This window comes from Larus michahellis, chromosome 1, assembly GCF_964199755.1.
Source record: "Larus michahellis chromosome 1, bLarMic1.1, whole genome shotgun sequence".
NCBI classification, from domain to species: Eukaryota; Metazoa; Chordata; class Aves; order Charadriiformes; family Laridae; genus Larus; species Larus michahellis.
Window position 1 is genome coordinate 60,857,661 of NC_133896.1, and position 25,706 is coordinate 60,883,366.

General features: G+C 39.0%; 1 protein-coding gene across 2 annotated transcripts in view; it reads right to left on the bottom strand.

Moving 5' to 3' along the window:
* Window positions 1-25,706, bottom strand: part of TXNRD1 (thioredoxin reductase 1) — a 41,990-nt gene that overhangs the window by 2,285 nt on the left and 13,999 nt on the right. For both annotated transcript variants that reach the window (XM_074581195.1, XM_074581203.1), the window contains exons 3-14: window positions 23,634-23,756; window positions 20,094-20,166; window positions 19,863-19,982; window positions 18,932-19,074; window positions 18,688-18,803; window positions 16,666-16,891; window positions 13,815-13,907; window positions 11,987-12,063; window positions 10,183-10,339; window positions 7,186-7,293; window positions 5,023-5,118; window positions 2,660-2,794 (exon numbers count right to left, since the gene is read on the bottom strand). In XM_074581195.1, coding sequence (XP_074437296.1) covers window positions 2,660-2,794; window positions 5,023-5,118; window positions 7,186-7,293; window positions 10,183-10,339; window positions 11,987-12,063; window positions 13,815-13,907; window positions 16,666-16,891; window positions 18,688-18,803; window positions 18,932-19,074; window positions 19,863-19,982; window positions 20,094-20,166; window positions 23,634-23,756 — 1,467 coding nt within the window. The remainder of the gene's footprint in view (window positions 1-2,659; window positions 2,795-5,022; window positions 5,119-7,185; window positions 7,294-10,182; window positions 10,340-11,986; window positions 12,064-13,814; window positions 13,908-16,665; window positions 16,892-18,687; window positions 18,804-18,931; window positions 19,075-19,862; window positions 19,983-20,093; window positions 20,167-23,633; window positions 23,757-25,706) is intronic.

A 25,706-nucleotide genomic window follows, 5' to 3' on the forward strand; every position in this document is an offset into this window, starting at 1 on the left:
TGTAAAATTATAAGGTATCAAAATTCACGAATAAAAATTCTACAAAACCTTGTTCAATATTAGAACTTTACTATGCAAATAATTGCAGTTTGCATAGATATAATATAGAAAGCAAAAAAGGAAATCAAACCCACTTCTATCTAAATGGTTCAAAGTTGCAATAATTAGCTATCATCAAAGCCATCTCTCAGCAAGAATAAACTTAGCACAGAATAAAGTATATACGCATTTCAGTTATGCAAATAACACTGAAGTATCTAAAGATAATGGGGATCTGAAAGCCCTACAGTTCTCTAAGTAGAAGCTTTGCTGCACAAAGGCTGCTACAGCTCTTCAGAAAACATCAATAAATTATATACTTCTTCCACTTTCTATAAGCATGTAAAGCATTACGCACAAATCAGGAAGAAAAAAGCATGCCCAATACATATGGCAGAAGAACAGCAATATATTTAAACTACGGTGCATGGCTTCAGGCAGGGCTTCTAACTCTGCAGTTGTGATCCAACAGACTGACAACATATGGGAATCTCCATTCATTATTATTTCACTTTGAAAGACAAAGATCAAAAAGCCCCAAATTTATCAGCTTTTTTCTTGGCCCGACTGCAAGCCCTGGGTGTGCCAGCCAGTTCCAACGGCTGTGGGGACCACACAACTCCCTAACTCCAGTAAGCCAGCTGGGAGTAATTTAATAATTATTGGAAACATGAGGTGGGGTTTTGATGGAATTTGTTAGTTATTCAAATGAAGGCAAAACCTTAGATCCAACGGCTGGAAAGCTGTCATTAGCTAACTGGAATAATCATCCCAGCCTTCAGAAGACACTTTCTCTTCATCACAGATGCTCGATTATACGCGCCTGTATTTACAGCAGTGCGGTACAGTCTAGGCTGAGAGGTAACTCTCTGTAAGGCTGAAGTCCCACCAACTCTGGGCTCACGCTTACATGTGCTTTGCTTTGCGAGAAATTCCATTCAGAACTCATGTTTTCTGCAGAACAAAATGCTGCTCAAATAAAACAAGTGAAATCTGGCTCTAATTTGTAAGCAGCGAGAAATGGGACCCTCGGTCTTACAGTCTTCTTCAAGTTGAGTAATACCATGTTTCACAGGAGACTCTTTGAGGAATGAATTAGTACTAATGTCAGTGAAGATGTCAGCATTTGACCTTGCAACACTGTCCCCTTCCTACTGAGATCAGACTTCATTTTTCTCAGTTTTTACGTGGATGTAAGATAAAAATAATGCCGATATTACCCATCATTCTATTCATCCAAATATGCACAGTCCTCACAAATTCCAAACAATTTTTAAGCATTTTTTTAATCAAAGAGTACCATCTTGCACTTTGATTTTTGTTTACTGCTGAAGAGATTAAATTAAGTAACAGGCACAAAAAAACCTTCTGAAGACTGGCACTAAAAATGATTGCTGTTCCCTGGAGCTTTTAAATAGCGTATTTCTCCTGAGCCAATTTCTTCCTCCCCCACTCAAACAAATATGATTATCTGAAATTACCTCCCTAAATTATGCCTAATCATCATTCTATTCAGTTTCAATTTTAGCAGCTCAGATGTCCAGAATAAATTATGACTATCATCCTCTCTTCACACTGCATACGCTAATATCCCGCTTGAGTTCACAGGTTTGAATGCCTCACTCGGAGTTCCCCCTCCACAGGGCCCCTGGTAAGGTAAGGACCTGCTACCCCTCTTCAAGGCCTTCTAAGAACACCATTAGATGATACCACAGAAAAAAACCCAAACCATATCTGTACTGCGGATGCTTTCAAGGTGATTCAGATTGCTATCGGTCCATTCCATTAAGGGAGCTCCTATTATATTGCTTATACTGTATCACTTCGGAAACGCAAAACAAGAGCGGTGGACTTCACTTCTGCAGACCACCATCCTGGTGCTCCCTTTTACCTCACACATGCAGGTAAAAAACACCAATTCTGTGCAAAGACCCAAAGGAGTGATAGACAGGTTTTGCCGGGATCCTCAGTTCATATAACTGGCCCTAATACTACTAAAATCAGGGAAGCATCTCTGATTTATACCTGGGAGAAGCTGTCCCCCACTAAGTGGAAAAAGCTAAGCCCTTCAATAAAGAGGAACTGCAAGACAAGCACAAGAAAAAAAAGATGGTCGTGCGACCTTGTGTACTTTACTTCAGAAGTCAAGTCCTGCGAGAGTAAAGGAGAGATCTTTAAAAGGGTAGAATTTAATACAAATAATTGTCATGTAGCTGATCCCCTTCCATAGCACCAGTTTATAAGCCTATTTTGAGGACACTTATCTAAAAAAAAAAAAAATTAGCTTTGACAACCACTTTAGCAGAAATAGTATTTGAAGCCTTTATAAATGGATCTTTGAGCGGGAGGAAAATTCGGTACTTCCCAGTAGAGGGAGCACTGGATTAGGGGAGACTGTAAACATTTAAACAAATTAACACACTAAAAAAACCCAATAATCCCAGATTAAACATAAATGTTAGATTTCTAAATATTAAAAAAAGATAATTTCCTGTCCTTCCCTCCCTCCTACATTCCCCCAAATTCTGACCTCTTTAACAGAGCTCTGCTATTCAGATTTCCAACACCTTAGCCCAGAATTCTACAAAAACTGAGATATAAAGTGACTTCATGTACAAACCTCTGCACAGACGGGATGAATTCCTATGGTGCTATCCAGCTGCTCTTTTGTCAACCCACATCTCATAGCAGCTGCAAACCCTTGGGTGATTTCTCCAGCGTTCGGACCAAGGACATGGAAGCCAATGACTCTCTCCTAAAAACCAAATGTAATCAAATACAAGCACAGTCATGCCTTTGGTTCTCTTTAGATAACGTGTAAGATTTTCTTACTCTATCATTTCATCAGTTCACAAAACATACCACAAATTAATGTAACCACACAAATGTGAACTATCATTAGCACCAACAGATGGGAAATAGTGGGTATAATTTTATTCTCTGTCCGTAAAGGAAAAGATTCAACTAGGAACTCAAGAATGGGCTTCCTTACAAAGTTTTGTGCCGGAGTCCTTTGTTTACATCAACAGCATGCAAATTTAACACACACCATGGCCTATGTTTGATCATAGTGTATGTCCAAATCACAAATACGCATTTAAATTTTATTCAGGCAAACTATTCCACTTATTCCAACAGACTGCTTGCCGAAGTAAAGATGAGCAGCTTGCGCAAAGGTTTGCAACATCAGGGCCTGTGCTGGGTGGGTACCTGGTGCGTATCTACTGAAGAACTTGCAGTTCGATAGTTGCTCATGGGAAAGGGCCACAAGGTAAAGCTCAGAGCTAACCAGATGTGGCAAGAAGCGTACTGGAACTAAACTGACGACTACTCTTGTTGCAGTGTTCGCTGTCGTTGGGAATATGAATATACCTAGAGAATATACCTAGAGACTGGCAAAACAAACTGAAAGCCATCCAGTTACAAGGACAATACTGTTACTTCACAACTTCTCACCTCCATACTACTGTTCAACTGCAAAACACGTCACACTGCACATATATCCTCAGCAAACACTCAACAGTAGAAGCTGTACTGACTTGACCTGCTTTTCTTAAAGAAAAGCTTGCTTCTCTAAGAAAAGCAAGTCTCCTTTAGCAAATGCCAACTGCTGTGGGCTTCAGTGGCTTTCAGGGCATTAATCAGATTTTGCTGAGCATAGATACAGCCTAGTTGGGTATCAAAAGTTACCTGCTCCTCCCGCTAAATATCACACATAAGGGAGTGTGGATATACTCAGTACACTGAAAGGTTATTTTTCTGTCAGTCAGCCCGAGGAGGGAGATTTACCACAGTGTTTATTTAACTAAGAAAAGCTATAATTAAGTAATAACTAAAATGGAATTACCCTTATTTTCCTTTAAAAATAAGGACATAAGTAAAAATAAAACCATAGTAATGAAACTGAGGTAACTACAGTTTTAAAAAGTTACTGAACTATTTTTCACCTGGGGTAACTTTCAACTCTACTCCTAGATGTTTAAATACGTTCCGAATTTTCAGGACAAGACATGGAAACAAATTAATGAAACACTTCAAAACACCACTAAGCCTTTTCATTTTCTTAAGTAACTTCGGATTAGGAATGTAACCATGGGTTCTAAAATAGCTAAAATAGCTTCCACACTAGTGCTAACTCCTCCAGAAAGAGATGGACAAAACCAGACAGGTTTGCAAATTTTACAAAATTGTGACGGGATGCTTAGAAAGACTGCAGGAAGATAAAATATGTATCTAATGATTAAAGAAAATAGGTAAAATAGATCCAAAAATTTTTTAGGACTGATAACTCTATGCCACTATCTTAACAGGAATACATTTTAACAGCATATTATTCTTCATAATAGTTCATATTATTAAAATAAACTAATTCTTTATTAAACAGATGATGATCATTCAGAGAACGGCACACAAATTCTTTTAACCAATTAGTAATTTTGCTTGTGCTTCAGCAGGTACTGCACATTTTCATACCCAGGAAATTTTATCCTAGTCCAAGGATAATCCTGGCATTATCACCCTAAATGAGATTTGTGCGGGCAAGATACATTAATCCTGTTAGAACGAGCTCAAGAGTTTTATAGACACGTGTATTTGCAGAGGTTACAAGTTGTGAGTTCTGACTAACCTCAATTTCAGAGAGAAGAATCTCTCTGAAAAGACTGTCCCAGTTTGGGGAGGGGGAATACAATAAACCGATACAAATTCTAACCATTTTGACATGCATTGACTCACTCTCTTTTCAAAGTTAATGAATAATCTTAGAGATTTCTACTTCTTATTTTACATGTATGGAAGAAGTACAATACACCAATGGCAGAATATTCTGTTTTACTAAGGGCCATTTATTACATTTCAAAAGGTAGAAAAATTTAAGTTAATTTTAATTTGTTAAAAATAACCTATTTATAGCTGTGGTAGTATCAATGGTGCCTGTGATGAATGTATAGCTGCTGTTTTCCCTGGAAGAAAAGATGCACTTACATTATCTTGAATATTGCAAATTATCTTCGCATAGCATTTGTTGTTGTCTCTGGATGGCACAGTCCATTCCAGTGGCCAGAAATGACTATGGTACACCTAGAAATACAACACAGGTTAAAAGAGGTGTGGAATTTCACAGCAGAGAGCATTATCTTCCAAAAACCCCCAGACTATGTTATGTTTGCCTTGTCCACCTCCAAAGACTGCAATTGCTTTTGGAAATCACACACGTAAAAACTTTCAACAATTGTGACACAGCACAAGGATGAGCCTTTAGCTAACAACTCTTCACTAGCAATCAGCCATGCATGTAGAATTTGGAATACTTGAGATCAGGGTGAGACTCTTTCCCCTTGATGAACACCAAAGAAGGAAGCCTCTACAAAACAATCGCTACAATCACTGGTGTCATCCAATAATTAAAAAAACCCCAACAAACCAAGAAGCCACACGTGTATTACACTTCCAGGATGCAGTTCACCATGTTCTCATTAAACTAGACACATACAAGCTTCCCTCATGGATTTGTCTGTGAGTCTACCCCAGGATGAAGGCAAAAATATTTCTCAGAACAGAAAAAGGGAAGAAATAGCTTCAGAGCCAGGGTTTAGGAGAGATGAGGGCATGCTTTTTGCATGCTCTCTTAGATCGTATATCGCTGCAAAATGGAAAGTACATTGAAAAAAACACAGCAAAACCACACTCTTCTGTCTGCCCCAGCCAACATCACCAGACAGATTTCTAGCTGCAGACAAGGTTGCTCACCCACCTCTGTAGCACGTATCTCAGAAAAAGACAGGGTGTTTTGAGGCACAGTTCTACCCAGAACTCTCAGCAGCTCCCCTTCGAAGCTAACCTCAGATTGATTACTATTTGAAAGAAGTTTTTAATTGATCACAACTCTAGTAAAAATATGTCCCTTCACAAACTACGAGAGACAGCTCAATGTTTTTTCCATATTAATTGGGTTACAAAGCATTTATAAGCATCACTATGTGCAACTGAAAATTAACAGGTCTGAATGACAGATGCAACTCAATAATCGTACTGAAGCTTGCAAAAGCCAATATGGTGACACGATAGAGAGGTCAGAACAAACTAAATTAGGACTTAGCAGCCATACAAATGCTTCTGCATGCAAATTTTCAAAAATGGCTCTGAAAATGGGAAGTGCATTTTCCACAAAGAACGGTCCAGTGTTACACATGTAACAGCAAGAATTTGACTCAATAACAAAAATTTGTCTATATATATATATATATATACACACACACATAAACACACACATAAACACACAGAGAAACTTTGTGGGGAAAGCAGAATTTAAACCCCTGCCCTCTAGTCAAGTTAACAGTACTTGACACACTCCCATTTTAAGTCATATTTACTTCTTTTCTCCACAGTCCAAGTCAAAAAACATAACTGACAAAGCTAAGAGGGAAACAAGTTCTCAACTTTATGAGCCACCACTTATCTGCTTATTTCCCCAAGTAATGCTCCTCAGGTGATATTCATGGGGCATAAAAGTTCGTTTTATTGTCAGACTCCCTCCCCTCGTGCTTTCTGTAACGTGGTCTGTAGAGTATTTTCTAAGAACAGCCTTAGGCACTAAGTGCTTACATATGTCTAATTTCACTCTTGACCAGCAATCCCAGTGACTGAAAAAGGGTCATTCACGTGAGCAAAATTAAGCACATACCTCCTTGCATAGTCAAAATAAGCCGGTAAAATGAGCATAACAATGTCTGGCTTTATAAAGCAAAAGTATTCCTTCCATGGCAAGGAATTTGCCACACTGTAGATACAAAAAGCTCCCCTTTGACATGAAAACCAATGTATTGCTTCTAGCACATACCCAGCTTTAATTTATCCTGAACTATTTGCAGACACAAAGAAATGCCTTTTTTTTTTTTTTTAAACCAAATATTCTACCTTCAAGCCCAGTTTGCCAAAAATAGAACTTATTTGCAACTACAGCTCTTGGAATTGGGGACTATTTTTATAGCATGCCTAGGAACTGCCAAGGAAGACAAAAACTTACCTAGCTACCTACTGCCCTTACATCAGAATACAGAACAGTGCTTTGATCAGCTCTTAACATTATAACATTATTTTAATTTACAAATTGGGAACTTAAAATCCAGATGAAACTAAGGCATTTACCTCAATGTTTTCCTCCCCAAACTTCTGCACCGCAGCCTCTTCAGAATACCCACAGGCTCCATACTCCAAAGGAGTGAATACAGTGGTTGGAACATTCACATAGTCACACTGTGTAGCATTCAAAACAAAAAAACCAACACAACGTCAGTAATAAAATCAGGATATCAGGTAAAAATTCTGCAGTTTGAAAGACAGGACGAAAAGTTGGATTATTCAACATTCTGAAAGCTACTTTTTCTTTTTTAATTTTTTTAAAATTAAGCTACAGTTTTGGTTTTGTCCCTCTCAGAGGTGTTAACTAGAGCAAGAACAGAACGACAGTTTAAAGCCACACTGACATTAGTATGCACAGATTAAAAGGAATAAGAAATTCAGTGCCCTGTTTTAAAAACATACCAGATCACAGGTCAAACTGGAGATAAAAAGTAGACTGTTCAGCTGTGCCTACAAAGCATGCTATTTTTAGCTGGGGATGCTGCAAAGACACCACCAAATCCGAAAACCATCATGTTTTTTAACACCTGTGGCCTAAGCAATGCCAAAGAACCAAAGACATGAACTACAGCTGTCTGGGGGGACAGCTAGAACTCCAGCCGATACTACAGCCTAATCACATACCATGAGAGGTAAACATTGACCCCTGACTTCACTGGAGCTTTACAGTGTTCTAGAGGTTCCCTCTCTGGGCAACCTCTGGGCCTGACCACCTTAATTGTAGAGAAGTTTTTTCTTATGTTTAAATGGAATTTTCCTGTGTTTCAATTTGAATCTATTGCCTCTTGTCCTTGCACTGTCCTTTACACCACTGAAAAGAGTCTGGCTCCACCTTCTTTATTCTCTACCATCAGGTATAAATACACATTGATATAAGAGCCCCCCAAGGCATCTCTTCTGCCAGGTACAAAAATTCCCAGCTGTCTCAGCCTCTCCTCATGTGCCAGATGCTCCAGTCCCTTAATCATAGCCATGCACCTTTGCTGGACTTGCCCTGTCCTTCTTGCACCAGGGACCCCAGAACTGGACACAAAATCCAAGCTCACCAGCGCCAAGTGGAGGGAAAAAGGTCACTTCCCTCCACCAGCTGGCAATGCTCTGCCAGGATGCAGCCCAGGATGCCACTGGCCGCCTTTGCCATGAGGGTCCATTGCTGGCTCATGGTCAAGTTGTCCTCCAGACCCCCCGGGGTTTTCTCTGCCCAGCTGCTTTCCAGTTGGTGGGTCCCCAGCCTGTGCTGGTGCACGGGGTTACGCCGCCCCAGGTACAGGACTCTGCACGTCTCCTTGCTGAACTCCATGAGATTCGTTTCAGCTCACTTCTCCAGGCTGACCAGGTCCTTCTGAGTGGCAGCACAAACACTGGGTGCATCAGTCTCTTTCCCCCAGTTTTGTATCATCTGCAAACTTGCTGAGGGTGCACTCTGTCTCATCATCCAGATCATTAATGAAGATGTTAAACAGTACTGGACCAAGTATCCAGCACTTTGGCACACCACTGGTCTTCAGCTAGTCTTTGTAATGCTGGTCACAGTCCCTTAAGCCTGGCAGTTCAGCCAGTTTTCCACCCACCTCACTGTCCACTTGCCTGTACTTCATCGGTTTGTCTATGAGAATGTTATGGGAGACAGTGTCAAGAGCCTTTACTAGAGTCATCTACTGCTCTCCCCGTATCCACCAAATTAGTCGTTCTGCCATAGCAGACTAACAGGCTGGTCAGATCTATTTAACTTCTATTAATTCTAATTTCTATGGAATTCAACTCTAATTAATTTCCTTTGTGACTGAGGGTCAACTAAGATGCTGCTTACTATTCTTTCTCCACCTATCCATAACACTTCCATTATGCTTCACATAATCACCCTTTCCAGATTTGTTACAACAGCAATGTAAGCCAGGATCCCATCTAAGTGGTTACTCATTTCTTGGATTCACTGAAAGAGATGATGCTTTCTTTGGCAGCATAAGGATTTTCATACCTTGAAAGACAGTTACCTGGCATAAAATGTAAATTAAGACATATCCACAGTATTGCAGCAAGAAAAAAACTCTGGCTCCAGCTATGGTTTTCTTAAACTTTGCCTGGCTGATGTAATGACATGATGCACACTGATTCAGAATTCTGTTACTGCAATACCTGCCAACCTAAAATAAACAACTCAATCAAGCTCTAAATCTGGCCAACAGCTGAACTTGATATGAATACAGCAGGCTCTAACAGAGAAAAACCTTTATGCTCATGCCCTATGGTTATGAAGGTGAAACAAGCACCCATCAATGGTGCTGGGACAACAGTTCTTTAAAGGCACCCTCCTTTCCTCCTGGTTTAAAGACAAGGTGTAAATGAGTACCCATGTTACTTCTATTTGGACTAGTATAAGTTGACTGAAACCTACAATTGCGCTAGTATGAAACATAAGCACCAAACCGATGAATTCAACTTCTCAGGTATAAATACGTGCTGACTTATTGGCACATTTGATCTTCCTTTGTGTCCACATTCTATTATAAGTAGAACTATGTATTGCATTGAAAACGCACGGATGAGAAGTGAAAAAAATTAGTGGAAATAATATTGAAAATGAAGACCATCATAAACCCCTATTACACTCTATTTAGGGACTGTAGGTAGGTTTAGTAAACTGCCTATGAATTAGAGTTAAAGCATTTAATGGGATGGGAATGATTGCCGAATTTTAGGGAAAGCAGTAGAGTTAAAAACAAGTTAAATGATCTCAGTTAATTTTATTATCATTATACGCTGAGAGAAAAATAAAACCTCTAAATAGGAAAAAAAGAGACTACGGCTTAAGGCATAAGGTAGTCATTTCATCCTACACAATTAGCAGAACATATCTGCAGTAATATCTTTGCAAGGGGAAAATTAAAGTGATCATCAAAGCTAATCCTTAAAAGCCTACTGAGTGTTCCATAAACAAGCAGACTTGCACTCCGCACTTAGAAGTAGAGCAATGACAGTGTTTTGTGGCAACTGGTTCCTTACCTTACTGGTTGCCCCACCATAAAGCCTTTGAACTAACAATCTTGCTGCCTGGATTGCCACTGGTGTGAGTTCCAGCTTGTCCTGCAGTATATCTCCAACAGCATAGATATATGGCACATTCGTTTGCTCCTCATCGTTGACAGGAATTTTTCCTGTTCTGCAATTTGAATTAACAAGAAAAAAGATTTAAGTGTTCTGCTGTTAAGACTGGAGGTGTAAATAAACTTGCAGGAGTCCGGCCCTTTAGTTTTAAAAGACGCGTGTTTTAAGTATGAGGGAAAGAAGTTATATTCACAATCTTATAGTCTTGGGCAAAAATGTAAAGTAGGGCAAATTTGACCAAAACTACAGGAGTTTACACAGTGGATAAAGAGGTAGCCCGTGAAGTTGTGATTCACCTCCTGAATCAATTCTTTGGTGAGGCATAAATCCTTTCCTCAAACACCCTCTACTACCAGCTGAGCTATGTACTGACAACCTTGAGGAACAAGAAGAGACATTCTCCCACTCAAGCAGCAGGACAAACAAATTTCTCCATTTCTGAAATTCCATTCCAGTGGCTGAAGCAGTTTCTATAAACTCACCCTTCAGGCTTCTACAGAGAGACAGGTCAAGTTGTTAGACACCCTACTTAAGGGACAGCCAGCAAGCCTTTTAGCTATAAGTGTACTGAGCTAATGGAAGTTTTTAATTATTAATATTTCCTACTTCATTAATAAATGAGATAGTGCAGTAATCACTGCAAGAAACACATGTAACAGGGAAACCTAATCAGACAGGCACAGAAACAGTCACACAGTTACTTGAGGGACCAGCGGCGATTCCCGTATTAAAATCCAACTCCCTCAATTTTGCTCTTGTTAACAAATATATAGCTTACACTAATAATTTTATACTTCATTCTGTTAAGCTAGTAATAGGTGTCCTGATGTCAGAAAGATGTGTACTGTTCCCCAAGACTGACAATTTTGAGTGGACCAAAATTTCCACTTATTTAGAACATCACAACAATTCCCTTCGGCAACACCAGTCACGGTGTTCATAGATCAGCCGCCCTCTGCACTCTTTCCAGAAGCGACCACGTCAAGTTCAGGTCCTGTGTCTTTTCTTCAAAGGGAAGATTGTCTAGGCACCACATCATCAGAAGATGTTTTAGTTACCAACATTGAAAACGTTACTGATAGCTCCACTCCCTGGTGCAACGACCTCACTACATTAAACATGAAATGCTCCTCTACAGGACACAGATTGCTCCCAAGGGTTGCTCTAAGGCAAGAAATAAACTCGTCCAAAACCTAAAACACATCACCAACTCCAAGTATGAGTTTAAGGAATGCTACTTTGACCTTACATTTCAAAATACACATATAGTAGCATTTACGTTAAAAATGTAACCAAACCCCACCACACTAAAAGCCTGTATGAACAAACAGATCTCTGCTCCAAGATGTGGCAGAGATAAAAACAAGGAGGTGGGAATAAGAGAGTACAAGGAACAACTGACAGATCCTAGAAAGCCCAGTCACTGGAAGAAGCTGAGACTGACCTGTGAACCTAGAGAGAAATTAACAGACACTTTTGACTTGCAGCATTTAGCAAGTGACATTTCAGTATCAAAAAAGCAAACGATGCAGTACTATGGGAGAAAATGCAGCTATGTCTGCTACACAGTCTCCTAATCCACGTGTATGCAAACACAAAACAAGTTTTTCCTCAAAGCGTTTGAATGTCTATGCACCACTACCATCGCAACAGTAAAGGACACAAGCTCTGCAGTCAGTGTTACACAGACATCTGTCCTTACTTTTCATTAATCTTCACTCCAACTTTGTCCAAACCAATTTTTCTTGTGCATGCATCTCTTCCAATTGCTACCAACACCTGCAAAACACCAATGCACGTTACTGATTTTTTAAAACCTCAAAAGGGCATTTGCATGTGACATCTATTATTTTCATTATATACTAAGGATTAGTTTCTAAGGCTTGGTCACATTAAGGTGAATACATTTGTTACTCATTGTACATTCACAGAGTTCAAGACAAGCCACACCACCACCATGACCTAATAATACCAGGTTTTAATGATAAGAATGAATACAGCCAAATAGCTTTTCCTGGAATAATATCCCAAGAGTATTCTAAACAATTCAGTTAGGTCAGATTCTTTACTTCCTCACACTTTTATAATGAAGTGTTATACCATATCCCTACCAGAGCAGGTGACCCCAAAATGCTCCGTAAGGAAAGGGCTCTTTAAGAAGGAAACTCAGATGCTTTGGCAAATAAAAAGACCATAAAATAATCTTTGTTTTGATCAGAAAATATAATTTACTTAAATAGGCTCTCAGACAAGTCACTGCCAAAGAATATTACTTGTTGAATATTATTTGTTTGAACATTTGTTCAAAATGATGGACAGACCAGGCCAAATTCTTGCCCATGGTATCAACTTAGCTACCCTTAACAAACAAAATAAATTCCAGCCTCTACCATCACAAGAAAAAGTGCTATATGCTTTGCAGACTTGAACAACTGCCCAGGTAACTATACAATGCTTCTCATAGACAACTAAGAACTGTGCTGAAAGAACCCAAGATCTGCTTCAAATCTTTTAGATGACCCAGCATGGCGGATCTTCGGAGCTGAAGGTCTTAAAATGCATCACACGCAGCTCATCGCTTCTATGAGGTGTGACAGCATTTCAGTGAAAGAGGTAGTGGCAATAAGAAATCAGAAGAAAAGATGGCACTGATTTTCTAGCTAAAAATCTTTCACTGCTATGGACCAGGAAAAATAGTATTACAACACTGTGCAACAGCACTGTTACTGTTATGCTTTCTCATAACATTAGCACTCAGATGCACTGAGGCATGTCCTTGTTATGGGATAACTGATGCACTATACAGGTAAATGAGGTCACTGGCACAGCGTTTGCAGTCTAAAATCCCAAGCTGCCAAATGCCTGTCTTTATGCGTTCTGTGTAGTTCCAAATACTTTATTCACAACATGGTTTTTTGTTTTTTTTTTCCTTTCAGCATCCAGGAATAAGAAAATGAGTAGGGTGAGGGGTGATGGAAACAGTCAATCAAAAATATAATGGCATACCTGCACACTGCAATTTTACTGTTTTGAGTATGTAATGAAGTTCCCTGACTGACTTGCCACTGGGCGTTAGTTGTTTTTGTGAAGCTGCTGTGTCAACAGGTCTTGAGAAGACATGACACCTGTTTGTTTAGCTCTTGCACAGACCATTATTCTGTGCTAACTCCAGAACAGCATGCTTTAGTTATTATGAAAGTTATTATAAATCACTACTTATAGTTTATGACAAATATCCCACTGGGGAAAAATCCTGCAACTGATTGCACATGACCAAGTTCATCTAGATCCCTAAGCTAAAAAACAGGTTCCAAAAGTATGCAAGTGATCTCCTAAGGCACATGGGACTTACACGCATGGATTCTGGGACTTTTGTCACATTAATTACCTGTTGATTGTGCGCAATTAGCATATTGCAATGATTAAAAATAATTTCAAAAAATCTAAACTATGGGTAGTAACATCCCACAAAATGTTAACATTAAATGGAAGGCTATTTCATGTTCTTTATGTATGTAGACAGGACTCACAGTATTGTATTCTCCTTCAGTTATTTGGTTCCCTGTTGTGGACTTGGCTGTAACCTTCAGTCTTCCAGGAGTTCCTTCCTCAATCTGCTCAACCTACAACATTAGGGAAAATAAAAAAAAAAAAAGGGGGGGGTTTAGTTTCAAATAAAGATATGCAAAAGTATCTTCGTCCCATCACATATCTTACCATTGAAAATGAGTGTTTAACCATGACCTAAAATTCAAGCATTCATTCTAAAGTTATTTTCACCTTTCTCTACATTTGTGATTACTACTTGCATGTTTAAGCATTTTTGTTTATCTCTATGCATTTATTCTTATGACCAATACAATAAGAAAAACCTTGCTTCTGTTTATAAAAGTTGATTGATAGCTAAGTTCTTGTCCAAGCCCACCCACTACATGAGCTGCTAGTATCAGCTGGGGACAGAGGAGGTGCAGAGGCAGGGAACTCCTGCAAGACCTGGAAACACCATCAGACATTTTCTTCAACCGCACCTTGAGGACCATCGTGCCTTCCACCCACGGGAAGCCACGCTCACAGCCCAGCCCTTAGAAGAACAGGCCTTTAGCCTGTTTGAATGATATTACTGGAACATATAAAGCTGCCATGGCCTTGCAGGAGAGGGCAGCAGCTGGTTCTAAATGGCTGAAAAAACACCAGCAACTTCAGAAAAAAAAGCCCTACAGAGTTTCCCAGAGTCAACTGAAATAAATATTCCTAGTTTTGTTTTAGCTACAGATCCGGCTGCACACTCTCTCTCAAGTAATGCAGCAGGTTACTGCCTATTCCAGCAAAGCGAAAAAAAAAAAAAAACAAACCAAAAAACCAAAGGTGAATCTTTTTGCAACTGTGCTCTTTGTTTAGAGTAATAACAAAATAAAGGTTTGTTTAAAAGAAAACCAAACACAAAATACTCCCCCTGCCACACCCTACCCCTCCATATATCAGAAAACAAAAAGCAGAAAGAGTAATACCCCTGACTTTTTTTCCAAGCATTCCTTTTCCCTCTGCTAAATAAATCAACTAAACAAGTGAATGGACTTTGAAGCTACGTATGTGGACTCTCTTCTGTCCTCATTAATGTTCACTGGACTGTGAGGAATATCCTCAGCTGCAGTTTTTACCCCCCCAGGAACAGCAAGGCACCCAGCTCCTGCCCACGGCTGGCTGTACATACAAGAGACATGTACAAGTGCAACACAACTTCATTCTGGGAAATTTTCAGTGTTCATTCTGCAGGAGAAAAAGTACTTTCCAACAGCTGCCCTAGTTCCTACTTCGTATTCAGTATTTGAAGACAGAAAAAGCAAAATTTCTGATGAAGCTCTCTTCCCCTTTTTTAAGTTAAAAAACCCCAGACCTTCTGCGCCATCCTGCCAACTTTAAAGTATCACTGTGTTAAACTGCTCCTATTCAAAGGCAGCATTACTTATAATAATTCATCTTCTGTCTTCAAACGTCCCAAGGAAGGGTTTTAATAAGCACAACATGCATAACTTCAAAAACAGTGTTTGAAAGAGACAAGAAGACCTGCTAAAAACATATCCAGCAATTTAAGTTTAAGGATATGTTCAACCAAAAACAGGGGCAAATATTTCACTCCCATTGAAATCAAAGACATAGTGAAGGGCCAGGGTAAAATTCACAAAAGTGCATTTTGTGACCAGGGTAATGGGACTTCTCTTCGCACGGTGCATCTGGAGGAGACCGCTTGCCGTTTACTTGAAATGATCTGCTTCTTGTAAAATCAGCTTCCTTCCTTCCCAGCCCCCAGGACAGCTACAAAAAGCTACGTCTGAAACAAAAACTAAATAATCGCCCCTGCTTTTCATATAACATGGGACTTCTGCAATGCAAACGTGCACAAAACCAAAGTTCCATGAAACTTCTCACAGAACATCTCTTACAATCTGTGAGAGGGGGTCAGATCCACAGCGGGGTAACTGACGAGAGCATTTAATATGAAAACTAACAGTCCTCACTCGATCTAATGCTTTAATGCCCAAAGTGTTAAACTTGGTAACACTCTGGCTTAACGCCAAATTGAAAACTGCTTAACACGTTATTTCCCATTTCATAATAAATAAGCACTAATTATTTAGAAAAAAACCCAAACATTAAGAAAAATACTGTTAGCACCTGAAGTCTTTGATAAGGCAATTTTAGATTAGAAAAGCTCCAGAGCTTATCTAATCTGCTTTTCAACCTGAATTTCCCTATACATGTACATAGCTAACTGCACGAGTACTCCTACTGCATTCAAAGAAAACTGAGCAAGTATTTAAGGACTTTGCCAAGTAAAGGACACAGATGGATACAGATGGATACTCATAAAGCCCATTTACTTTTCTGGATAGTCCACTGGTCCTGGGCACATAAGCAGTATTTGCTGTCTGAGAATTTAACAACTGGCCATGAAAAATAGGACTATTTGTGATGCACTGGCCCTGATCTTACAAGATATTATACTTCTGCTTAAGTATGAGCCTGCAAGAAGTGTCACAGATTTCAGGACAACTACTGAATTTAAATATATTCAACATTTGCAGGACAATGATGAGCAGGAGTAACAACATTTTTAATGCAACATATACTAACCCATCTAATTCTGATAAAGACAATGAATTCTGTAATCTCACAAAATTTTAACACTAAGACTGAATTGTACCTTTCAATTACATAAGATTCATGGACTTACTCGGTTTAAAACAAAAATTAACCTATACTGTATCATAGCAGATACTGTACTGCAAATTCAATTTCTGTATTCACTAAAATAATTACATCTAAAAACATTATGATAGTTATATTGCAATCAATTGTAGTCATGCACCATTTTGAGCCTACCTTGATTGGCACAAACTCCCTAATGAATTTGATTCCATGCTCTTCCATATATTCACCAATTTTGTTTGCAATATCCTGGTCAAATCCTCTTAAGAGAATGGATCTCACCATTACAGTGACATCTAATCCAAGACCCGCAAGAAATCCTGCACATTCCAAGGCAACATAGGAAGCTCCAACCACCAGGGTTTTCCCTGGGCAGTAAGGCAGAGAGAAGAGATCATCACTGGAAAAAAAAAAAAGAGGGGGAAAAAAGAAAAGAGTGTTACAGACAATCTGAAGAATGTATTGTGCTTTACATTTATCTGATTTCTTCTGTAAGAATCAGATTTTATTCCTATTCTTGATCACTAGAAAAAAACAACCCAACAAATGAATTTTTTGGAAATTCAGCTAGTAAATTGACAGTAAACTGCCAGATTGAAAAGTTCTAATTAGGAGGACACACAAAAAAAGAGTATGAAAAACCTGAATCACAAAATCTTTAGGATTTTTTTTACAGAAACTTAGGATAAATTGTTAAAAAAGGTAGGCTGGGTTTTTTTTTTTCCTCTGAATCTTGCTTTAGAATATTTTGCTGCAAATTGTAGCTCCTGAGAGCGAAGAGGAAAGAGTTCAGCTTTAAGATAAAAATACCATCTTCACTTCTTTGAAGACTCATCCTTTTGCTAAAGCATTATACACAGTGCCAAATACACACAGACAATGGAACAAGTGAATGCAAACCACAGTAAGAGGCAGAGATAGCAGTACGAAGTTATGGAAACCATGTTTATTTGCCCGCTTTCCATTTCTTTCAACTGCTTCATCAAGCTACGTCAGTTCTACCACACTTAGGACCTGGACTATAAAACCAGGGCTTCTCAAGGAAGCAGGGACTCATGGAGACATCAAGCTTCCTCAGATGAGATTTAGGCAGAGTTTGGCAGTGCAGTTCTCCAAAGACTTAAATCTAAAATAAGTGTCTCTTTCTCAGCCAACAACAGCAAAGGCTAAACAAAGATGCTCTCTGCAGATGTTGTGGTGGAATACTGTGACTGTGTAATTAAAGGCTACACCATAGTTCCTATCCCCCAGGGAACTCGGAGAGGATTACACAGACCGCCTCAGCCTCATCATCTTTAACAGTGGCATTCCTGACTCTTGCACCTTAATGTTATTTTAAAACACCACTTTACAGCCTATATTATTTGTTACCTTTAATTTCACTACTACCTATTAGAAGGGAAACACACAACATGGTGTTTTGGCTTCACAGGAATTATGCCAGTTATTTATTTCATTGCTATAGGTTTTTGAGACTGAAATTCCAACCTCTGTCTCTACACTAAGTAATTTAAAAGTTAGTCAGATATTAAAATACATTTCATCTGCATACCACTTTTTTTTTTTTTTTGGTGAAACTTGTGTTAGAATTGCTTGGTCTTATCAATTAACCAGACATTTGAAATAGGACTTCCCAAAAGTTGAATTCATTTAATTGAGTAGCTGGAAAAAAATTGACTTGAGTTTCAAGACTGCCCCAATGCACAAAGACAGATAAATTTCAACCAACTTCAGAACATCAACTGCTTTGCAACTCCCCGTTTCCTTGACATTTGAGCAGGGAGGTTTCTTCCAAGCAGACTGCTCTTCGTTACCAAAAAAAACTTCAGTACATGAACTGAAAGACCATAAGGAATAAGGAGGAAGTGGGTGTACTGGTAAATGGGGCAGAGATGATGAATTAATTTTATGACAGACAACGCACATGATTTACGGTATTCTCAGTTACTGCTGTTATCAGTCAGAAACAGAACCATCCCAGCCAGCCACCTGCATCCTGGTGTCTACTAGACACCAGTGTTTTTGGCACCTTGACATCTGTCTATTGCTATTCTCCTCCGCTTACTTTCCTCTAAGAAAAAGCTACACAGGAAAGAAAACCAGCAACCAAGCAGCCCTGCTCATGCTTCACCACTCTCTCTTACAGATGAAGCATTTGCACAGGGTAAATGACTTCATATTCCTCTCTGGTTTTACCTGCTGATGCAGTATTCCTTGTCTCCAGGTATACCCAGGTAACGTGGCCGTTCACCAGTGGCAATGAGAAATCTCTCAGCTGTGTACAGCTTCTCAACTCCTCTTTTATTTGTTGCCTGTGGACAAAGTATTGGTCCAAAGTGAGTATTTCACAGTCCTACCAAGGGAAAAATTACTCTATTTGGAAAGTATCTCGATTCAGAAAGAACTACAGGAAGACCCAGCAAACATGGCTCAGGCGTACCTTAACTGTGTGTGGCCCAACAAATTCTCCATATGCGTTCTCATATGTGACGTTCTTCTCTCTCAGTGAAACCCGGTAGCCCCAGTTCAGTGAACCAATGTAATTCTGAACAGATTCTGTCATAGTCATCCAGTTGTGTTTGACTGTTCAAAATAAAATAAAAAGGTTCATCTTTCAGTTTGTGAGTTCTTCTTTCTCCATAGCCAACCTTGTATTCTCAGACAGATTTTTGTCATGACCCAGTCACCTTTGTCTTACTCCTTTTTATTATCCTTTTTTATTCCAGGGTAACTCTAACTGAGAATTATGCCAGCGCAGACAACAAGAGAGGTCACTGTGGAACAGATATGACTTAAAACATGGAAAACTTAAGACTCGCTGCATTATCAATAGTTTTCTACTGACACGTGCTGTGAGCAGGTGACATTGCTCAACAAATTAAGAATATGCATCTCTGAGAGGTGCCTCTGCATGTTCCCCACTACAGGATTACACCCTAAATAAACCCCAATCCTATAACCATGCATGTTAGAGCTAATATAAAGTAAGATTCATCTTCTTATGCAGTAGTGACAGAGATTGAGGGACAGGAAATCCTTGGCTGCAATTACGGGTAAGTTTCTAACAGGGGACATTCTGGGGTATTCCCTTAGAGGTTGTGTTACATTCAGAAATGGAGTAGTACCTTATTGCTTTTACTCAAACAGCGATCTTATCAAATACTAACATGATCTGAAGCTATTAATAAACAGATCAGACGCTTCAAGGCAATAAGCTCTGTGGCTTCAGACTTGAAAAGCACTTAAGTTCACGTGTAGTCTCTCTGAAGCTGCCTCACATGCTTAAGTGCAACAAGCACTTGACTGTGAAAACAACCTCTGGGTTTTCAGCACAAATGAGAAGCCTGCAAAAAAACATTCTCCTCCTTTACCTTCTTCTGTAAACTGCCATCCATATTTGCGTGAATCTTGCAAGGCTTGTCCCAGTAAAGCTGCCTGGTGCATCAATTTTTTAGGTATACAGCCCACATTTACACATGTTCCTCCAAGACCTGAGAGAAAGGAACAGAATGTGTTTGTCGCATCAGTGCGGCTGATCTCAGAGGATCAGAGTCTCTGAGTAAAGCTCCTTTATAACAGGTTTGCAATGAAAAGTAATTTACCCCATGAGTTTCCCAGAGGTGTAGGCATGACAAAGTCCAGCACCATCACTTTCTTTTCATACTTGGCAGCCTCCTGCAAAACAAATTACATAAGACGCGCATCTAAATATTGGAGTTTAAATTTGGAGTAGACGATAGCATCATGCATTGCTAAAAAGCTTTGTAAGTTTTAATTAAGTAATAATGAATGATTTGCAAGGGAACAGCCAGACAGCCATTACTCTTATGAATTAATCTGTGCACTCAGTAGGAAAAAAAAAAAAAAGATGAAGGGAAAAAAAATAGGCATTCATCCTGCTACACAATAGCGTGGCACCAGTTGATACACAGAAGATTCTGGGAGGCAAACCTCCTGTTCTCTCCTCCATCCTGTCAGTTTGTTCACAATATTTCCCAACATGCCATTTACTTTTAACATATTTGACACTTTCTTCATTAATCCAGTTTTCCGTTTGGTTTCTCAAACATTTGTTTGAAACCACATCACACAATGACATAAACAGTCACATGGCCAAGTATTACAACTGTGTTTATCCAACCTTTTTTCTTGTAGTAGAAGGGAACACTGGATTTGGAGTACAAGCTGTAGTTGTCAGGATCAGCTCTTGCCCTTCAAGCTAGTCAACCTGCGGCAAGTTGACTTTACTGTCAGGATGTGCAGATGTCAGCCAGACTAGTAAAGTAATGGTTTATTTCATGGCATTTCCCTCGTGAAGTTTCATTAGCAAATCTACAAGCAACGTGTGTAAACGATACTGAGAACTGGAATTCCTATTCTGGATTCCATTATTGCCTTTGTACTTTTTAAGAAAAATGCAAAAACTGATGGTGATAACTGATACCGGATTAAAACACTGAAGTAAGCACTACATAGCTGAGAAACAACACCAGATTCCCCCATAAGATGCAGCAAAATAACTTTGATACTTGGAGTAACCACAACTGTGCTGCATCATGTGATGAGTCCTTAGTCATATAAGCAATAATAACTACAGGCACAGGATATTATCCTAACGCTTTGGGTTTGGTTTGGGAGGAGCTAGACAGCCTTCAGCACTATGTTACCAGTAATACTTGTTAATCCAAATAGTTGACAAGCAGAATTTCAATTTTAAATGTATCTTACTTCGTACAAAATGCAAATCATATTTCAAACAACACAGGCTGTAGACACCTTTGAAAAATATTAACGTACTGGATTTGTGCTTCCAATTAAAGGTAATGGTTGCCCAAGAAACTCATGTCTATTAGTAGCACCCCTAAGAAAGTTCCTCAGAAAGGTGCTTAGGGACTGAGATGCTCCTTTATATATACATTTTATATATATATAAAAAATATACATTATATATATATAAAAAATATATATATTATACATTAATGCTCCTTTATAATGACAACTCTTATAAGTAGCTCGAGAGCTATCCCAGTGTTAGCTAACTAGAATGCACAGATTCCCAAGCTTACACTCAGCTATATGCTCACATAATACAGCACAGCATTGTGTCGCCACCTCAGTAGAGATCACAGACAGATATAAGCACTTCTGCAGAGCGATATGCCCACAGTAACAAAACTGCCCCGTAGGCTTTCAAACCTTACTGGGTTCAGCGCAGCGCTGCATGAACACAAGAAAGTTGCCTACAGCTGGAGCTGTTCTGTGTGAACGGATAGTGGTGGCCTGGCACTTTGGTCTGGGTCTGTGGTTGGGTGGCACAGCATCAGCTTGGTAGCGTTTGCACTCACCGTGGAGACGTGCCTCCAAAATAACAAGCTCTGAGCAGAATATAGAGAGGAAAGGGAAGATCCGCCTACAAAGCTGCATACATTTTATCAACCTAGTTAAACTGCTACGAACCTGAGTGTAGATATCGGGAACTTGGTATGAGAGATGTATAGTTGGGTTGGGTTTTTTTCCCTTTTGTTTTGTTTGGCTTTTAAAGCACTGTACGTCAATTCACTAAAAGAACCTGAATAATCTAAGTCAGAAGTTTATGTGTGTAAAACAGTTTCACTTCAACTTCATGAAACTGATTTGAAATACACACATTACTACTGATAGTGATGTTGATTTTATTGATGTACCATCTTCTGCTCTACTCTACAATCACTTGAGAACACTAAGCAGCAATATACTTTATACACTGAGTTGAAGGAATAAGGCAATTTATCGTCCTAGCTACATACCTTTTCTCTCCCACAGCTGAAAAATGATGCAATAAACATCACCGCTGTAGCTTCACAACCTAGCATATGTATACAACCAAGTAGAGCAGTCTCCTTACGGAAATTTCAACAGATGGCTTTTTATTACTGCAAACTGTTTTTGCATTACTGCAAGCTCCCTTTTACTCTTATTACTCTCTTCTGTCCTAAAACATCCCCATCTTCTAAAAAAAAAAAACAAACCCGTGTTGGCTTCTTTTTGCCGGTTCTCAGAATTTTTATAGATCTTATCTTCCATCCTATGCCGTGACAATAGTGCCCCTATCAACGCAAAAGCAGTAAACTGCTGAAATACGGCACATACGGCACATTACAATCCACCACTCAGCACCGCATTGTTACATTATAACAGAAGTTCTTCTAAGGGACCAAGGTTTAGTGTGAACCTAATGCTACGCTGAAATATTTTCTCCTCCTTTTCTTTCACTCCTCAATGACCTTCTTCACTTCTCAACAACAAAAGAAACGCCTCCTGTCCAGAGGAATAACCCAACTCCAGGTCTTGAGCAATGAAATAGTTTTATTTCAAGGAATGCTCAATTCACTTCTAAATAGTTAATTCTACCATAGCAAGAAGAGGCAAAATGTGCCAAAGTGCTGATGTAAAGCAGAGTTACTGATTTACATTAAATTTCAACAAGTTTCAAATATTTGTGATGACAACAACTTTAAGAGCTGGTATATTCTGCACCACTGTGGATTCCTTTAATTAACTCTAGATGTGCTTCTAAAAATTAATTCTAGATATGCTTCTAAAAGCAGAATCCTAACAAGATTCTACAGGCAGGAAGTATGAGACCCTAAAAATGAAGGATAAGATCCTAATTCCGCTTATGTATAGGCAAAATTTCCATTTATGCAACTATATAAGCTCAGTGTCATAAAATCTCCCCAGCATCAAGAATTAAAACAACATATACAACTATTTCTCAGCAGATATTACTTTCAGATAAAACTAGAAACCTCCTGATGTTAATTTTGAATAGTTTTAAAAACTTTTTCAATTATAAGCCGAATTTTAATTCAACTACTAATAAACACTGTTGAAATATCTATCTGCTGTTTTCCAACAGCATCATCTCCCATTAGTGGGGACAAAGTTTCATTCTATTAAGGAGCATACCATTTTTGTTTTTCTTATCCAGACTATCAGGAAAAGAATATTGTATAACTGGGGCTAACCTCAAAAGAAATGGTACAGATCAGGCAGAAATGTTACGCCCCTACAGCGTTAAAGACACCCCCAGATCCAAGACATTGAGGATGTCACCCACCTACTTACAAGGAAAGTATAAATCTGTATTTTCTCTGTCATACCTTGGCAGCTGCCAGACCACCTGAGCCTCCACCAATGACAATGAGATCATAATTGTAGGAATGCGGCACCGATGTATGTCCGTTCATTTCCAGCAGTTTCTGAGGCTTGTCTTCCTTATGTGCCTGAACAGAGAAAACAAAAAGGATTACGGAACATTGAAACATTACCCACGGTGCTCAAAAATCAGTATTTTCAGCAGCAAATGATGTGATAAGGGAACATCAGTGCATCTGAATTTTCTGAGTTCTGCTTTTAATTAGCTTTTTATAATTTAATCTTCTTATTCCATCCTTGAATAGGTCAGTACCTATTAGATACTGAACTATGAATTTTCTTGTTCGCCGGAGCCCTGGGTTTCCTTGCAGAGCTTAGTTTTCCACATCAACCTCCTCATACAGTACCTCCTCATACTGTGTACTCCAGGATGAGATACATACCTGCTGACACAGGCATTCCATTAATTTATTTTATTCTTTTCATCTGCCCTGGACTTGCTTAATTAGTGTTTTTCCTTTCTCCTGCATATATTAGTAGGAAAATACAACAATCATATACAACTTTGTAATAATCTGCACCTTACGAGCCTTACCAACTGAATGAACAGAACTGAATGAAGTAAACAATTTCTGAAAACTACATTTTTGTAACATGCCTGTGTTTATTATTGCTTTGGTTTAGCATTGTAACTAACTTTGGTGTCAAATGGATCAAGTGTGATCACTACAGTTTCATGAGAGATTTTTTTTCCCTTTATCAGATGACTGCTACCCACAGAAAAACAACCCGTAAGTTCTAAAATGCATTTTGACAGCTGTATGCCACAAAGAACATTGCATTGTCTTCATATACTCTTTCTAAAATGAGCCTTTGTACTTAATTTGCAAAGCTCCAATTTATCAGGGCTTCGGACCTTCAAGCCTTTAGAGTTGCTGGCAAAATTCTCAATGCCTCTCAAACTGCAGGACAAGATCTGGAGTGAGTAAAAATCAGATTCTTCAGCTGATGTAAATCAGTTGAGTATCAGTTAAAGTCATGACGAAACTTGTAAGACCAAAAAAGTAAATAAACCCATACTTAGTCACTTTACAAATCTGCTTCCTTTTATTCAAGCGTTTCTGTCTGCCTAACTAGGTAAGACTTGATTCAGTACTACTGGAATAGTCGTGGTAAATGAAAGGAAAGATAAAACCCCAAAGTTTCCCTTCTCGTTTCATCTTAATTTTGTTTTGCGCTAAGCAGGCCTTTGTGCTTAACCCATTCTACTGTCGCCTTCATCTGAGGTTAGATTATTCCCTCTCTGTAAATATAACTGCGTCTACCCTACAGACTGCTGCCAGCACAGCCACATCACTGACAAAAATCCCCTATCCCTCCAGCAAATTACACAGCAGTGTCAGCAGAAATTCAGACTGTGCATCTGCCTGTAGAAAGTTACATTTTAATAGTATTTCATAACCCCGGGTAGTACGTTAATAGTAGAAATAAAACCTAGAAACCACTTGTGGCTGTTCTGAAGACATCCAAAAATACCTCATCTTCCTTCCTCTTCTCTTTCTGCTCCGCCACCCCAGTATATAACCCTACCACTGAATTTACTTTGTGCTCGGTTACCCTTTTTTCTATTTTTCTAACACGGCCATCGGCCAGGCTCAAACTTCCTATTGCAATCAGAGTAAGAGTGAAAAAGGAGCATATATTGCATTATGATACGCAGTTTCACTTTGTTTGTATTTAGGGACATAAAATTAGAGAAAGCATGCCATTCTTTTCCATAGCACACCACCTTGTTTGCTCAGTGGAAACAGGATGGTGTGAAGCTTAAGGGTAGAATAACTCCCAGACAGTCATCAGACCAACTACCAAGAACGGTATCTTTATGATGCATATAAAGAAATCACCATAACTACTAATGAAATTTGCTTAGATTACTACTTATATCATGCTACTTTTTTTTTTTCTTTCAAGGAAAGGATTAAGAAACTTCAGCTTTTATTCCCTACTGTCTGGTTCATTTTTCATTAGCTCTTCATAATCATTCTTCATGAAAACATATTAAAAGTTTAGATCAGACA